Source organism: Lampris incognitus, chromosome 5, assembly GCF_029633865.1.
Source record: "Lampris incognitus isolate fLamInc1 chromosome 5, fLamInc1.hap2, whole genome shotgun sequence".
Classification (NCBI taxonomy): Eukaryota; Metazoa; Chordata; class Actinopteri; order Lampriformes; family Lampridae; genus Lampris; species Lampris incognitus.
The window spans coordinates 67,523,931-67,542,050 of record NC_079215.1 but is presented as its reverse complement, the minus strand read 5'-3'; the positions used below and the strand labels follow the sequence as shown (position 1 = coordinate 67,542,050).

The following is an 18,120-nucleotide window of genomic DNA, read 5'->3' as shown; positions in this document are numbered from 1 at the left end:
CCACCACCACGCCCGGCTCTCTGCAGACATCTCCTCTCCTTTGGTTTGGTCCCATGATGTCACAGGTGTGAGTACTGCCAGACTGTCCTGAAGTGTTGTCCATGATAGAAAATGGTGAATTTTATCGTGGAGACAAGGTGATGACGATGTCATGAGTGAGAGATCACATTCTCTCTCTCTCTCCGGGGTTGACTGTTCATTTGTGAGGGACACTCATTGTATGCTGGTGTTATCCCCCCCACCCCCCCGATACAGGGTAGAGAGAAAGCAGAGTGTGTGTTTGTGTGGGGGGGTCAAACCTTAGTGTCTGAAGGGAGGTTGCTGGGGGGGTACACCTTAGTGTTTGAAGGCATGTTGGTGGGGGGTCGATCAAACCCTAGTGTTTGAAGGCAGGTTGCTGGGGGGGGGGGTTACACCTTAGTGTCTGAAGGCATGTTGGTGGGGGGTCAATCAAACCCTAGTGTTTGAAGGCAGGTTGCTGGGGGGGGGGGTTACACCTTAGTGTCTGAAGGCATGTTGGTGGGGGGGTCGATCAAACCCTAGTGTTTGAAGGCAGGTTGCTGGGGGGGGGGGTTACACCTTAGTGTCTGAAGGCATGTTGGTGGGGGGTCGATCAAACCCTAGTGTTTGAAGGCAGGTTGCTGGGGGGGGGTCACACCTTAGTGTCTGAAGGCAGGTTGCTGAGTGCAGTGAGGACCTCAGTGAAGCCAGGCCGGTCTTTAGGGCTGAGAGACCAGCATTGACACATCAGCTTATAGACCCTGGACGGACAGCCTGGAGGGAGGGGCAACTTCAGAGAGCCCTCCTTCAGCGCTGGAGAGGAGAGATGAGGAGAGAATTTGAACTGAACAGTTTTCTTTAAATCTGCTCGATTCCTGTTTTCCCTCTGCTGCTGTTCAAGACAACATGAACCGTCACTCAGCAACTCTTCACTCTGTCATGTGATACCCCCCCCCCCCAGTAAAACAGCACATTACTGCTGCACAAAATGCGGGGGGGGGGGGGTGAGATTTCATTGGACAGTGCAAGACAACTGATGATATTATTGGTTAGAATGTTGCCCCCCCCCCCAGACATCACAAAACTTGTCTAAGAGGAAGTTAAGCTGATTAGATCTGATGTAAAGTAAGTAATACACAATTTCTTTGTCTGTTTGGCACAAGTTGTTAAACAGGTGCATAATAATAATAATAATAATAACATGACTGGGGACACAAGCTAACAAGGAAAATAAATCAAGTTTTCATTTAACGTTGTCATCAAATGATCAGTACTGTTTTGGACAGACACACACACACACACACACACACCATCATGCTAACACTGGTTGTCTGATGTATGACCTATACAACTAATGCACACCATGCTAACAAACAAACTACTACTGCTAATACTACTACTACTTTCGGCTGCTCCCGTTAGGGGGCGCCACAGCGGATCATCCATTTCCATCTCTTCCTGTCCTCTGCATCTTCCTCTGTCACACCAGCCACCTGCATGTCCTCCCTCACCACATCCATAAACCTCCTCTTTGGCCTTCCTCTTCTCCTCTTCCCTGGCAGCTCCATATTCAGCATCCTTCTCCCAGTATACCCAGCATCTCTCCTCCACACATGTCCAAACCATCTCCATCTTGTCTCTCTGGCTTTGTCTCCAAACCGTCCAACCTGAGCTGTCCCTCTAATATACTCCTTCCTAATCCCGTCCTTCTTCATCACTCCCAGTGAAAATCTTGGCATCTTCACCTCTGCCACCTCCAGCTCCTCCTCCTGTCTTTTCATCAGTGCCACTGTCTCCAGACCATACAACATAGCTGGTCTCACTAACCATCTTGTAAACCTTCCCTTTAACTCTTGCTGGTACCCTTCTGTCACACATCACTCCTGACACTCTTCTCCACCCACTCCACCCTGCCTGCACTCTCTTCTTCACTCCCCGTTACTTTGGACAGTTGACCCCAAGTATTTAAACTCATACGCCTTCATCACCTCCACTCCTTGCATCCTCACCATTCCACTGTCCTCCCTCTCATTCACGCATATGTATTCCGTCTTGCTCCTACTGACTTTCATTCCTTTTCTCTCCAGTGCATACCTCCACCTCTCCAGGCTCTCCTCCACCTGCACCCTACTCTCACTACAGATCACAATGTCATGCAATGACAATACGCTGACACAGCAATACACCAGCGTGCTAAGACTAGTCACACACCGATGCTAACTGCTGAAAACCAACACACTGCAGGCCACCACTGGCTGAAAACAGATGTTCATACTGACAGGATCATCAAACCACCCGCTTTCTGTTAGCGCCCTGCTCTAGCTAACACACTGAGCCACACGGGAAATGGACCCGCTGGCGCCAGCGGCCGTGTTGGTGCTGGCTTTACCCTCCATCAGCTGAGTGTAATCCATGCCCGAGTGGGGCAGCTCTCCCTGGGTGAAGACCTCCCACATCAGCACCCCGTACGACCAGACGTCCGTCTTGGTGGAGAAGTCGTCCTCGAACACCGCCTCGCTGGGCAGCCAGCGCACAGGAAGCAACGCCTGACGAACCTGGTGGTACTCACTGGGGGGAGGGGGGGTAGATTTGATGAACAACATCATACACACACACACACACACACACACAGGAACCTGCAGACTGACGGGCAGGAGGACAAATGTTTTTGTATGCAGAGTCGAGAGTAGAGTGGAACAGAGTCGAGTCCAGCTGAGCCAGTACCATGCAGTGGAAGAGGGGCATTGTGTATGAGAGTTTGTATGTGTTTGTGTGTCTGTCGTGTCCTACCTGCTGTAGACGTCCTTGCTCAGGCCCAGACAGGACACCCTGACGTGTCTTCTGCTGCTCACCACACAGTTCCTCGCCGCCAAGTCCCGATGCACGAAGCGCTGGTTTGACAGATGCTCCATCGCCCTGGCAATCTGAAGACACACCCCCACCTGCAGGGGAGCGGGGTGGATAGGCAGTTCTGGTATTTCTGAAAGGTTTACTGTGTAATAACTGTTTTTCTGAAGCATACATGACTAGTAATGTTATAATTTAACCAGTAAATACAATGACCAGTAAATATAATCTTGTCAATATCACAACATGATGCCTGTCTCAAATTCACAGCTCTCAGATAACTACACATGTGTGTATGTGTGTCGGTGTGTTTTTCTGTGTACTTTCTGCTTGGTGCTCAGGTTATGGGTCTTCTCAGGTTTCTCCTCTTTGGTCCTGGTCATCTTCAGGTACTGTTTCAGGTCGCCCTGAAAACAACAGGAAGAGGAACTGACTGAGCACCTGTTAGAGGACTGACAGAGGACCAGATAGAACTTCAAAAAAAGGCCTTTTAGGTCCTTTTCCACCACCCTGGTGCCGGTGCCTCATCTAGAACCGGTTCCACGATTTTCCACTGAAAAAAGACTGGTGCCAAAAAACTGGCACCAGCACAGCACTACAAAATTGGTGGACCAGAAGTTGTAACCTGACGTCAGTGGCTATGGGAGGGGCTACACAAGAAATTGACTGGTCCTTAACCCTCGGTGCATGTCCACTGATGTTGATGCACCGGCACCATTCTGGTGGAAGAGGCCAAATAAGACCTTTTAACCTCTTATGAGCTGGAACAAAGTCTGAGGCGCTCTGGTACTTCTGTCTGAGACTGGAACTCCAGTGGATGGCCTCCACCCTCCTGGCGAGAGTGCCGCCATTCTATTCAGGAATATAGACACTTGCTTAAAGCAGGTTTGACACCAGGGGCTTACAGCACAGTGGGCCGCAGGCAAGAAAAGAGCCCGCTAGGCACAATATGGGTGTTTTTTTGGATTTTCTTCCCCCTTTTTCTCCCCAATTGTATCCGGCCAATTCCCCCACTTTTCCGAGCCGTCCCGGACGTAGCGCATGGGAGGATCACGCTATAGGCGCCCCGACCGATCAGAAGAGGCACTAGTGCAGCGACCAGGACACATACCCACATCCAGCTTCCCACCTGCAGATACGGCCAATTGTGTCTGTAGGGGCGCCCGACCAAGCCGGAGGGAACACGGTGATTCGAACCGGTGATCTCTGTGTTGGTAGGCAACGGAATAGACCGCTACGTTACCTGGACACCAGGCAATTTTAAACTTAGACGAGTCACTTGGATGAGTGATTAAACGTTTCTCCCACTAAACTTGGTGTTCAGATGAACCGATTCAAATTTTCTTGGATCAATCCTTGGTGACTTCAACATACTACATATGGCACCTGATCCTCTTGGTAAGGCTTTTTTTGGCAGCTCTTGATATCTTTGGTTTTGCTCAGTATGTGCATGATGCCACCCATCGCAGTGGCAACACTCTTGATCTGATTCTAGCACGTGGTGGACTTGTTTCTGATCTGACCGTCTCTCCTCTTACATCTGCTGTGTCAGATCACGTTCTTATCAAATTTCGGGCAGTAGTACCCTGGTCTCGCAGCCGTGGTGCCGATGTGTTCAGCACACGTCAAATATGGCCCACCAACCCTGATAACGCATCGCCAGAGGCCCTAGCTCCTTTCACTGTATTGACTGTCTCTGTCGACAAATGTACTAGTTATCTACATGCAGCTCTTGCTCATCTCTGCAAGTCAGCGGCCCCTCTCATCACCAAAAGTAGAACATTAATACCTCGGTTTACTGATGAGACACATTCTCTTAAACTGGCCTGTCGGAAACGTGAGCGGACATGGCATAAATCCAAACCTGAAGTCTTTCACTTTGTGTTGAACGACTCTTATAAGTTATAAGCGAGCCTGTCAGCAGCTAAAGCAACATATTTTTCTCAATTCATGTCTATAAACTCAACCCTAGACACCTTCTTATATGGACTCCCAGACCGTCCCTATAACTTTCAGCTTTCAAGATTGCCACACTGGAAACAGTGGCCAAGCTGGTGTTGGCAGCCAAACCAACTACTTGCCTCCTTGACCCCCTCACTGCAAAACCTTTTCAACAACGTTGGCTGTTCCTGGGACCTGAAATGCTCAATATCATGAATTCACCTTTTACCCCTGGCACTGTCCCCACTACTTTAAAAACTGCCGTGGTTGAACCGCTCTTAAAGAAACCAAACCCTGATCCAGGGGTTCTCTATAAAGATAGACCGATCTCCAGCCTACCTTTCTGTTTTGGGGGGGGGAGTTCCCCCCCTTTTTCTCCCCAATTGTATCCGGCCAATTACCCCACTCTTCCGAGCCATCCTGGTCTGCTCCGCCCCCTCTGCCGATCCGAGGAGGGCTGCACACTACCACGTCTCCTCCGATACACGTGGAGTCCCCAGCTGCTTCTTTTCACCTGACAGTGAGGAGTTTCGCCAGGGGGACGTAGCACGTGGGAGGATCACGCTATTCCCCCCAGTTCCCCCTCCCCCCTGAATGGGCGCCCCAACCGATCAGAGGAGGCGCTAGTGCAGCGACCAGGACACATACCCACATCCGGCTTCCCACCTGCAGACACGGCCAATTGTGTCTGTAGGGACGCCCGACCAAGCTGAAGGTAACACGGGGATTCAAACAGGCGATCCCCGTGTTGGTAGGCAACGGAATAGACCGCCACGCTACCCGGAGACCCCCCAGCCCACCTTTCTTTTAGAAAGTTTTGGAAACTGCTACTACTTTTCCAAAAGTTCTCATGGATTTTTGACAATCTTGCATTTTTGAAGGTTTAGTTCTGAATGGGCTTCAAAGGTACTCAGGACTAGTAGTTCTTAGGTCTTACTGTTTTTTGTTTTTAAATAGTATTCTTTTGCAATGAAATGTTTTGAGTTGTATGAGCTGAGGAGGGTCTCAGTCTCAATGTATTGCTGCATGTACTGCAGGGGAATGTTCCTAAGCTTTTGTGAAAGCATTGTACTATTCTAACTTTCTGTTTGTATGCTCTGCCCCCCCCCCCCCGGAAATTTAGGCTGTTGTTTGTGTTGTTCTGCTTGCTTTCACATCCTTTGGTTTTGCTATGACAACTTCTGCATCATTCGTCACTTTTTCTTCTCCCCCTGTGTGTGTGCTGTGTCGGTCTGCCTTTTGTGGGCATGTGACGTCTATTCTCTGCAGGGGTCCACTGAGCAGAGCTGGTTTTGTGGTGTGGGGTCCCGCCGGCTCTTGACAGCATATGGGCTTCCTGACCTTGTCTTGGACGGTCACAGGTTCCCTGAATTTGCCTTGCACTCTCTCCTTGCAATTTTGTTAGCCAGCACATTTAAATGTGCTAAACTGTGTGCAGCAACTGTATGTATTCTGCATTACCTCACTCTGGGTGGGATCTATGATGTCACATTATGCTTCTGTTACTGTTGTGTATTTTGTGCATTGGACACCTATTTGCGTGCCTGTCCATTCTCCATCCTCTGTTGCTCTCCCTGAGCTCTCTCCCATGGCCGCTCTGGTGGCCGAGCGGAATAAACCGCCGTTCTTGCTACCCGCTCGTCATGTGGCTGGGAGGTTCGTATCTCAGACTCGCCGTAACCGCTCACGGCCGGAGCGTCCACAGGGTAAGGCCTTCATTAGGCCACCCTTACCCGAGGGATAGTGGGTGTAGATCGGTGTAGTGTTCGGCGACTCGTCGTTCTCCAGCCACCCCTCTGGCCCACCCGGGCCCCTGCAGCCAAGCAACCGAAAGCATTTTCCCTACGCCTCCTTCGCGGCCTGAAGGTGATGCAATCCATGCGAGGAGGCTTCAGCATGTAAAATGGCGAGAGCAGCCGACAGGAGTTTGAAGGAAGCTGGTGTTACGACTATCTCCTTCCTGTGGAAACGTGAGCCAGGGGAATTATTCAACAAGAGTTCCGGCCATACGCCATTGGGTTAATCAGATGGGATAAGGGGAAAAACGAGAAATACATTTATATATATATAAAAAAAAGTTAAATAAAAGAAGAAAAAAAAAGAAGAGCTCTCTCCCATTTTTTTCCTGGTGAGGTTTTTCTTGTGGAGTTTTCCGTCATTCGGGTCGAGGGTCCAAGAATAGAGGGTGTCATAATAATAAATCGTACTAAAACAACCTACAATCTGTCATATATTATCAGTTATAGCATATTGTATTGATAGTATAAAGACCTTCGGGACTTCCTTTTGGTTTTGGGCTACACAAATATACTTGACCTGATTTGCCCGGACTTGGACTCTGATAGAGCAGGTGAGCAACGCTTCTCCGTCAGGGTTTTAATACTTCATTTCATTTCATGATTTAATTATGTTCCTCCTGAAGGCCCTCCGTTAAGGTTTATCATGGTGTTACATGTGTACGTATGTGTCCTTACCTTCTGGTGGCCATATTCCAGGAGCAGGTAGTGTGGTTCTGTGTCAGTGCAGACGGCCAGCAGGCGGGTCAGGTTCTGGTGGTCCACCTTGGAGAACATGTCCACCTGTCTGCAGAACTCCTGCTGGGCCACCTCCTCTCTGGACTGTAGAGCCTTCGCCAGAACCAACACCTCCTCCTCGCCTCCTCCTTTTCCTCCGCTGCCGGCCAGACCCTTTGCTTTGGCCAGGAAGACCTCCCCAAACTCCCCCCTCCCTGTGCCGGCAGACAGCAACACTGAGTCTTGCTTTACAGACTGATGAGCTTACACAGCGAGCCATCATTCTAATGTTGTGTTCCCGCCAAACACCCAGCCAATTTCCGCCTCGCTTTCCGTGCGTGAGGTTGATCGCGGGATCATTTGTTTTTATTCGCGCGAGTCTGGCCGCAGGATAGAGTACGTGAACACGCGACGGTCAGCTTGTCCTCCATGTCTGACTCAACGGGACGTCAGGGGAATCTCAAGGCTGAGAGGCTCTCGCGACACGGCGTCACGAGCACTTCTCGCTCGTGTTGAATACTTCCAACTCGCGCCACTCACGTCGTGTCATTCGCGTCGCCTGGCCTGAACACACGTGAATGGCCATCTTTGCGTTGACTTTACATATAAACTCATCGCACGAAAAAATGGCTCCACATTTGGTGTGAACACAACATAACAATGGTTGTCTGGCGTGCATGCTATTAAACAGTAATGCTGAGACACAAATCCACGGACATGCTGCTAACAGTCATCATCATCATCCTCATCATCATCATCTTTATGTGTACAGCGCTTTTCGAAACAAGCTCAACTCAACCACAGAGTTCAAAATGACGTAAAGCTTAAAGAGGGAGCTCAAAACGGGACGAAATAAAAACAAAAGACTAGGCATGGATGGAAGAGAGAATAAAGGCGTCCGGGCAGCATGGCGGTCTATTCTGTTGCCTACCAACACGGGGATCGCCGGTTCGAATCCCCGTGTTACCTCCGGCTTGGGCTGGTGTCCTTACAGACACAACTGGCCGTGTCTGCGGGTGGGAAGCCGGATGTGGGTATATGCCCTGGTTGCTGCACTAGCGCCTCCTCTGGTCGGCTGGAGCGCCTGTTCGGGGCAGGGGGATGGAGGGAATAGTGTGATCCCCCCACGCGCTACGTCCCCCTGGTGAAACTCCTCACTGTCAGGTGAAAAGAAGCGGCTGGTGACTCCACATGTATGGGAGGAGGCATGTGGTAGTCTGCAGCCCTCCCCGGATCAGTAGAGGGGTGGAGCAGAGACCGGGACGGCTCGGAAGAGTGGGGTGATTGGCCAAATACAATTGGAGCGAAAAGGGGCGGGGATCCCCCCCCAAAATAAGTGAATAAATAAAATGGCTGCATAAAAATGTTTAGGCCGATAGGCCCAGTAGTATTGGAGATAAGCTGCGAGCAGATACACATGCACACACACACCCCTAAACACAACATCAACAACTAACACAAAAGATGACATCAGCACTAAGTGTGTCTGGAGTCACAGTAAGGGGATGTTTCTTCGTAGTGTGGTATGAGTGTCCATACCAAGTGTTTGGAGCGGGGTGAGGTTCGATCGGGGGAGGGTCACTGGGTCATGGTTGCCATGGCGCTGGCTGGAGGTGCCAGCATCTGCTGTGGGAGCCAAACTGCTGAGGGCCACCTCCACCTGGGGGTCTGCTGGGGCCTGGCCTACACACACACACACACACACACACACACAGGTTTAAAACATAGTTTTTAGGGGGTGTCCGGGTAGTGTGACGGTCTATTCCGTTGCCTACCAACACGGGGCTCACCAGTTCAAATCACCGTGTTACCCCCGTGTCCCCACAGACACAATTGGCTGTGCCTGCAGGTGGGAAGCTGGATGTGGGTATGTGTCCGGGTTGCTGCACTAGCGCCTCCTCTGATTGGTCGGGGTGCCTGTTCGGGGGGAAGGGGGAACTGGGAGGAATAGTGTGATCCTCCCACACGCTACGTCCCCCTGGTGAAACTCCTCACTGTCAGGTGAAAAGAAGCGGCTGGTGATTCCACATGTATGGGAGGAGGCATGTGGTAGTCTGCAGCCCTCCCGGGATCAGTGGAGGGGGTGGAGCAGCGCCCGGGACGGCTTGGAAGAGTGGGGTAATTGGTCAAGTACAACTGGGGAGAAAAGGGGGAAAAAAATCCAAACCAAAAAAGCTTACAGCACCTGGTATTCCCATCCAAGTACTAACCAGGCCCGCCCCTGCTTAGCTTACGAGATCGGACAAGCTCGGGTGTTATCAGGGTGGTGTGGGCGTAAACCACATGTCTGTATGTATCATATGTACAACATGTGCTATGTAAAATAAATATAACATGTATGAGAGGTTTTTACTTCTAGCATAAGACATCATAAGAGTGTGCGGTATTATATATTACTGTAATGTAATGATAATGAGAATATAATATAATGTAAAATGTAACAAAAACAGGTTTCGGACAGGCTGCTTTTTCTGATACTAAGTGAACTTTTTGCACCAATACTACAACTTCTAATACAAGTACTCCTTCTAATGCTGATACCAGTACTAGCAGCACTCCTCACCGTTGAGCTGTTGTGTCTCTCCTTCCTCCTCCTTGCCCTGCCTCTTGGCCTGTCTTCTCCTCTTACAGTACAACATGAGGCCCAGCACGATGATGATGTAGGCCACCGCCGCACCCACCGACAGGCCAACCGTCTGGATCATCCTATAGGGCGTCTTCTCTTCGTCCTCCAGGAAGTGGACAGGTCGCTCTGTGCACACACACACACACACACACAGTCAATCTCCTATTCCCAACTCCTTCTGTTGTTGGTCAAATTACACCTGCTATGTAGAGCTGGCTGATTGGTTGGGGTGCTAGATGCTAGCGTGTGATTGGCTGAAACAGCCTTACAAGTAAGGCCTGGGTGCATGACTGGTTGGAGAGCTGGACGGTGGCGTGTGAATGGTCAGAACTTACCTACGACATACAGCTGAGCTGTGGTGTGGCCGATGTTGCAGTTGTTCCCGGCGATGCAGGTGTAACTTCCTGTGTCTTCCATGGCGACATCAGAGATCAGCAGAGAGCCGTTGGCTAGCTTCTGAAACCTGGCGGAGAATGGAGAGGGAGAATGCAGAGAGAGTTAGTTTGCTCTCTCCTGAGACCGTAAGGCTTCTGGACAACATCAGGGTTGGACTCAGTACTCTGCTGACTATTAAGGTCTAGGGGTCGGGGTCAAAATGAGACCTGCTATTGTGTGGCTCTAGAAACTTGTCTTTCTTTTTCCACTGGATGAAGGGCGGCGGGTCTCCGGTGGCCTGGCAGTGCAGGACGGCCGTGTGTCCCCGGTACACCGTGGTGTTCTCTGGCTCCAGTCTGAAGGTGATGTAGACTGGACAGAGAAAGACAAGACACACTCCAATCTACGATCACACCTGTTGCACAAACACCAGCGCTCATCCAGAAACACTTTTTGTGTATTTAAAGAGACCATGAAATGGAAACTCTTGTTTGCTCATCTCCCCATGGTCTTATGCTTCTACTCAATAACTTATGCTAAAGAGGAAACCCACAAAATTCAGTTATTTACTCATTCTACATCAAAATTGAATCACCTGAACTTCCCCTGAAACAGTTTCAGTGATTGCATTGTCACGTCTAACAGCAGGGGGGCGTCCGGGTAGCGTAGTGGTCTATTCCATTGCTTAGCAACATGGAGATAGACGGTTTGAATCCCCATGTTGCCTCTGGCTTGGTTGGGCGTCCCTGCAGACACAATTGGCCTGTCCGCAGGCGGGAAGCCGGATGTGTCCTGGTCGCTGCACTAGCGCCTCCGCTGGTCGGTCGGGGCGCCTGTTCAGGGGGGAGGGGGAACTGGGGGGAATAGCGTGATCCTCCCATGCGCTACGTCCTCCTGGTGAAACTCCTCACTGTCAGGTGAAAAGAAGCGGCTGGTGACTCCACATGTATCGGAAGAGGCATGTGGTAGTCTGCAGCCCTCCCCAGAACGGCAGAAGGAGGTGGAGCAGCGACCGGGACGGCTCGGAAGAGTGGGGTAATTGGCCAAGTGCAATTGGGGAGAAAAGGGGGGGCAAGCAACATTCCAACCACTAATATCATCAAATGTTTCACACTATCCGATCAAATCACAGCCCTCCCTGTTTTGTCCCACCCCAATATTCTTTTGTTTACTTTAAAACGTTACATAAGCAAGAGACGCCCTGAATGCCATTCCACTTTGTCCTTAAAAATACCAGCCAAGTGCCACTGGCTCTAGTCCTCGAGACACAGTGACAGGTTGGCTGGCTAGATTTATCAGGGAATTGCTTGGTAACTACCTGCTACAGTGAGCTGGACAGAGGCAGAAATCTCCCCCTGCAGGCTGTTCGAGGCATGACAGGTATAGCTGCCAGTGTCAGCCCGCATGACCTTGGTGAAGCGAAGCCCACTTCCTATCTGGATCACATGGTGTGGGAGCTCACTGCCATCTGAGAGAGAGAGAGAGGATAAAAACAACACCAGGTAAAAACCTAGTATATGGCTGGACCGTGTTTGGTCAATATTTGAAATTGTGGCCAATTTGTAACAGGGTATTTCAGTGGCAGTGTCTATATGTGAATTCCTCTTCTCCTGGATCTCCACCCTGCCATGGTGGGGAAGCTTCCGTGTACTAATGATCCCAAGAGCTATGCTGTCCGGAGCTTGGCTCCTGGTAGGGTCACCCAAGGTGGATTAGTCAAAGGGGAGGTTCCAGACAAAGTGTGATCTAACAGAGACCTCAACGGCGAAACCGGTGGAAGATGTCGCCAGGTCACAACGGCAGTGAAGGTGGATGAAGGCTGCAACAAAGGGTGGTCCCCAGTCATCTTGGTTCTCCATGCCATTGGACTCTGGACACCCCCTGCCAAGGACCGTGCGGTAGCTGCAGGTGCATCAGCCTCTCCATGTAAAAAGCTGTCACCCGCAGGTGTCCTCCCGTTATGCAGCTCCAGGATCGGCCTCTACACCCACCTGAAGACCCAGAAGGGCCCAGTAGGAGGACAGTCATACTCGACCCTGAGTGACTGCCGATGATGATGATGTGAGTTCCTTGATATTAAATGCTCAACTGCAACTTTCTGCAGTGGTCCCAGTAATATGTGTTGTTAAAGTGTACTGAAGCAGCATATCACATGACATGGTTAAGCTAGGTTCCGGCAAATAAAAAGAAAACAGTTGCAAGAACAATACTTTCACTCATATCTCGGAATGCTTGATTTGAAAGAGAACTTGGTTGGATTCGAACCCAGGCTGCCGAGGTAAGGATTATGCCTTATGTGGTATGCACTCTACCAGGTGAGCCACCTGGGTGCCCCCCCCTCCATGTTGTTATTTGGGGTGCTCCAACTGTGCGCTCTCCCTCATGCCTCTCGGCGCATGGAGAGCGGTTTTCTCTTCTGGGGCGTCCGGGTAGCGTAGCGGTCTATTCTGTTGCCTACCAACACGGGGATCACCGGTTCAAATCCCCGTGTTACCTCCAACTTGGTCGGGCGTCCCTACAGACACAATTGGCCGTGTCTGCGGGTGAGAAGCTGGATGTGGGTGTGTGTCCTGGTCGCTGCACTAGCGCCTCCTCTGGTGGGTCAGGGCGCCTGTTCGGGGGGGAGGGGGAACTGGGGGGAATAGCGTGATCCTCCTATGCACTACATCCCCCTGGTGAAACTCCTCACTGTCAGATGAAACAAAGCGGCTGACGACTCCACATGTATCGTCTTAGTGTTTCAGTATAGTATCCACGAGCAGGAATAGATTCCGCTAACTAACGTGCGATAAATCTGGAATGAGCAGGAACCGCTGCGCAGCTTCAACAGTCAGCAGGGAAACTTTCACTTCCGTGTTCACCGACAACTTCATGTGACGACGTCATGTGACTTCGGTGACAACCTGATCCAGGAACCAGTCGTGTCAAACATGATCACTCAGTTAGTCGCTCTAAATACGGTCCCTCAGTCAGTCTGTCGATCTACACATGGTCTCTCAGGGATATCTGCGTTTGTAGGGCTGGCCCGCCAGTCCAGTCCGGCCCTCAGTAAGTCTGTCGCTGTGACCATCCAGGAACCAGTCGTGTCAAACATGATCACTCAGTCAGTCGCTCTAAATACGGTCCCTCAGTCAGTCTGTCGATCTACACATGGTCTCTCAGGGATATCTGCGTTTGTAGGGCTGGCCCACCGGTCCAGTCCGGCCCTCAGTAAGTCTGTCGCTGTGACCATCCAGGAAGCAGTCGTGTGTCAAACATGATCACTCAGTCAGTCGCTCTAAATACGGTCCCTCAGTCAGTCTGTCGATCTACACATGGTCTCTCAGGGATATCTGCGTTTGTAGGGCTGGCCCACCGGTCCAGTCCGGCCCTCAGTAAGTCTGTCGCTGTGACCATCCAGGAAGCAGTCGTGTCAAACATGATCACTCAGTCAGTCGCTCTAAATATGGTTCCTCAGTCAGTCTCTTGCTGTGACCACCTGAAACACACATCTACACATGGTCTCTCAGCGACATCTGCGTTTGTAGGGCTGGCCCGCCAGTCCAGTCCGGCCAGAAACAGACTGACAAACACACAGCAGGTTCATTTTCCTCTTTCATCAATTGAATGTGTCAAAGGTGCAAAATGTGTCGTTCACCTGCTCTGCTCCAGTGGATGCTGGGAGTCAAGCGGCCCGTGGCAGAGCACTGGACCACCGCCTCTTTATCCAGCTCCAGACACTGGGAGGGCTGAGGGGTTGGGGTGAACTTCAACTTCTCTGGAACAATCGCAAACAAACATCACTCATTAAGACTTATGACCACCTGAAACACACAAACGGATGCATAGAAATGTGCACACACACGCAATCACACGTACCACACAGTGGTCTGACCCACAGCTGGTTAGTCAGAACAGCTTGTGGACCAGTGACCAGACACACACCTGGTTAGTCAGAACAGCTTGTGTAAGAGTATATCTGTCGCCATCTTACAATGCTGTGATTGCAACTATTCCCCAACTCTCTGTGAATATTACACATGACTATTGTAACTCTAGTTAATGGTCACAGCAATTTGTATATGGAAGTGGTCGCTGGTTTGGGTCGTCATGTCACTGTATTGTTTATAAGGGTGGGGACACCTGCAGTCACTGTATTGTTTATAAGGGTGGGGACACCTGCAGTCACTGTATTGTTTATAAGGGTGGGGACACCTGTAGTCACTGTATTGTTTATAAGGGTGGGGACACCTGCAGTCACTGTATTGTTTATAAGGGTGGGGACACCTGCAGTCACTGTATTGTTTATAAGGGTGGGGACACCTGCAGTCACTGTATTTTTTATAAAGGTGGGGACACCTGCAGTCACTGTATTGTTTATAAGGGTGAGGACACCTGCAGCCACTGTATTGTTTATAAGGGTGGGGACACCTGCAGTCACTGTATTGTTTATAAGAGTGGGGACACCTGCAGCCACTGTATTGTTTATAAGGGTGGGGACACCTGCAGCCACTGTATTGTTTATAAGGGTGGGGACACCTGCAGTCACTGTATTGTTTATAAGGGTGGGACACCTGCAGTCACTGTATTGTTTATAATGGTGGGGACACCTGCAGTCACTGTATTGTTTATAAGGGTGGGGACACCTGCAGTCACTGTATTGTTTATAAGAGTGGGGACACCTGCAGCCACTGTATTGTTTATAAGGGTGGGGACACCTGCAGTCACTGTATTGTTTATAAGGGTGGGGACACCTGCAGTCACTGTATTGTTTATAAGGGTGGGGACACCTGCAGTCACTGTATTGTTTATAATGGTGGGGACACCTGCAGTCACTGTATTGTTTATAAGGGTGGGGACACCTGCAGTCTCGGTATTGTTTATAAGGGTGGGGACACCTGCAGCCACTGTATTGTTTATAAGAGTGGGGACACCTGCAGTCACTGTATTGTTTATAAGGGTGGGGACATCTGCAGTCACTGTGTTGTTTATAAGGGTGGGGACATCTGCAGTCACTGTATTGTTTATAAGGGTGGGGACATCTGCAGTCACTGTATTGTTTATAAGGGTGGGACACCTGCAGTCACTGTATTGTTTATAAGGGTGGGGACATCTGCAGTCACTGTGTTGTTTATAAGGGTGGGGACACCTGCAGTCACTGTATTGTTTATAAGGGTGGGGACACCTGCAGTCACTGTATTGTTTATAAGGGTGGGGACACCTGCAGTCACTGTATTGTTTATAAGGGTGGGGACACCTGCAGTCACTGTATTGTTTATAAGGGTGGGGTACCTGCAGTCACTGTATTGTTTATAAGGGTGGGGACACCTGCAGTCTCGGTATTGTTTATAAGGGTGGGGACACCTGCAGCCACTGTATTGTTTATAAGAGTGGGGACACCTGCAGTCACTGTATTGTTTATAAGGGTGGGGACATCTGCAGTCAGTGTGTTGTTTATAAGGGTGGGGACACCTGCAGTCACTGTATTGTTTATAAGGGTGGGGACACCTGTAGCCAGTTGAGACTGAAGAAGTCATCCTAGCTGGGATCTGTGTAGCTAGGAGCAGCAGGCTGCCGCCTTCATGCTGTGCCCGGAGACCAACTCCAGTTCTTTTCCCATGGCCTTGGTCAGGGGCACAGACAGGAGTATTAACCCTAACATGCACGTTTCTTTTGATGGTTGGCGAAACCGGAGCACCCGGAGAAACCCCACCACAGACATGGGGAGAACATGCAAACTCCACACAGAGGATGACCTGGGATGAACCCCCCCCCCCCAAGGTTGGACAACCCCGGGGTTCAAACCCAGGACCTTCTTGCTGTGAGGCGACAGCGCTAACCACAGTGCCACCGTGATGAAATGTTTCTCTCTCAGACGTGTCCAAATGAACTGAACTAAATCTACAGCAGAATTCTGGCTTGGCATTGATAAACCCCACCCAAACATTGATAGACTCCACCAACAACACTGAGCCAGGCACAAGTCGCTCCCACAATACGGCTATTAAGACGATCCCCACACCTCAACAAGTAAGGAGTAAGTCCGTCCTATCCTAGCAAGAAGTTAGGTTTAATATCTGAAATACTGCAAAACACACCCACGTCCACACAGATCCGTACCCAGTACGTAGACTCTGGCATGGCCTTCCAGTCGCCCGGCGGCATTCTGGCTTTGACAAACGTAGACGTGGCGGTCGAAGACCTCTACGCTGTTGATCCGCAGTGTCCCGTTAGGAAAAAGCTTATAACGCACATCCTGCAGGTGAGACAGTAACCATGGCGACATTAGGATTAACCGGCTAACCAGTCAAAAGGTTAAAGCCACAACCCTAGAGATTTTACATGCAAAAAAGGTCTAGAATTTAGTTGTCCATGCTGACCTTTGACTTTGAAATACTTTGATCCCCGCAGGGAAATTACACTCTACATGTAACCCATCCTAGCTGTGTAGCTAGGAGCAGTGGGCAGCCGCCGTGCAGCACCCGGCGACCAACATCATCTTGCCATGCCTCGGTCAGGGGCACAGACAGGAGTATTAACCCAAACATGCATGTTTCTTTTGATGGTGGGGGAAACCGGAGCACCCGGAGAAAACCCACAACAGACACGGGCAGAACGTGCAAACTCCACATAGAGGACGACCTGAGATGACCACCAAGGTTGGACAACATGGGGGTTCGAACCCAGGACCTTCTTGCTGTGAGGCAACAGCGCTAACCACTGCGCCACCGTGCCGCCCAAGATAACCTTGCAAGAAAACCACTGCTGACCTCTTGGTTGATGGCTAGTGCGTTGCGGTACCATGTGACCGTGGGCGGGGGCGTGGCCTGGGCGTGGCAGTGCAGGAAGCCGGGCTGACCCTCTTCCAGTTGGCTGTCCTCCGGCCCCTTTAGCCACTCTGGAGGAGCTAATAGAAATGAGAGCTGCATTAGCACTAGCTTGAGCCTGACCATTACTGCTGTGTCACTCAGCACTGTGAGGTGCCGGCATCAGTGTGGCATCACAACAAGCTGCAATACTTACTGTTCACTAGCTTTGTTTCGTTTGCTAAGAACAATTCAAATCACTTCTGCACACTGTACCACAGCCAAAGACCTGGCCTTCACTTTGCCCACTTGATACTCCTGAACATGCAGATACTCTTAGTTGCTTTTTGATATTCTGAGACTCTCACAGGCTTCCAGCTTTAGAGTAGTCTCTCATGTGTTGGGTTGTGTACTGGTGAGAACGTGGCGATACAATACGTATCACTATACAGGGGTTACAATTCAATATATCGTGATATACTGTGACTTCATAGGTGTGTGTTCTTTGTGCTTATGCTATTTCCTGTCTCAGTTTACGTTGTTGGGTTGGAGTGGAAGAGTCACATGGCTGAAGACAGATTACAACACTGTTGTCTAGCGGTCGTGGGGTTACACACAACACAAAATGTTTGTCACGTCACGAACCTTTACATGTAAACAATTAAAAATGGATACAGTGGTTTTGAGAAACGATATAGTATCACAGAAAATAACATCGCGATACTCGAGAGTATCAGTATTTTCTTACACCCCTACTCATGTTAACTTGTGTTTTTATTTTACACAGAGTTGCAAAATGATTAACACTGCACTTTTCAAAACCACGAAAGGACTTTTAAGAACAAACACAAATTAGATGAAACAAGAACAGATGAAATAACAGAACAAAAACAAAAAGTGGGGCAAGATTAAGAACATAAAAACCTAACAGGCTAATAACATGACCGGTCTATAAGCATGAGTTCTTACGAGGGTTTTGAAAGAGGACAGAGTTTATTTGCCTGAGCTCCTCAGGGACAGGAGCCTACGAAGG

The 18,120-nt window shown here is 50.1% G+C and overlaps 1 protein-coding gene across 1 annotated transcript in view; it reads right to left on the bottom strand.

The window, feature by feature from the left end:
- Positions 1-528: 528 nt before the first annotated feature.
- The window catches only part of ptk7a (protein tyrosine kinase 7a), a 35,027-nt gene continuing 17,435 nt past the window's right edge, over positions 529-18,120 (bottom strand). The window contains exons 8-20 of the mRNA XM_056280264.1: positions 17,052-17,188; positions 16,402-16,537; positions 13,940-14,059; positions 11,621-11,770; positions 10,530-10,674; positions 10,263-10,390; positions 9,865-10,053; positions 8,841-8,984; positions 7,263-7,516; positions 3,171-3,254; positions 2,791-2,942; positions 2,390-2,568; positions 529-813 (exon numbers count right to left, since the gene is read on the bottom strand). Of these exons, the coding sequence (XP_056136239.1) occupies positions 653-813; positions 2,390-2,568; positions 2,791-2,942; positions 3,171-3,254; positions 7,263-7,516; positions 8,841-8,984; positions 9,865-10,053; positions 10,263-10,390; positions 10,530-10,674; positions 11,621-11,770; positions 13,940-14,059; positions 16,402-16,537; positions 17,052-17,188 (1,979 nt within the window). The 3' untranslated portion in view covers positions 529-652. The remainder of the gene's footprint in view (positions 814-2,389; positions 2,569-2,790; positions 2,943-3,170; positions 3,255-7,262; positions 7,517-8,840; positions 8,985-9,864; positions 10,054-10,262; positions 10,391-10,529; positions 10,675-11,620; positions 11,771-13,939; positions 14,060-16,401; positions 16,538-17,051; positions 17,189-18,120) is intronic.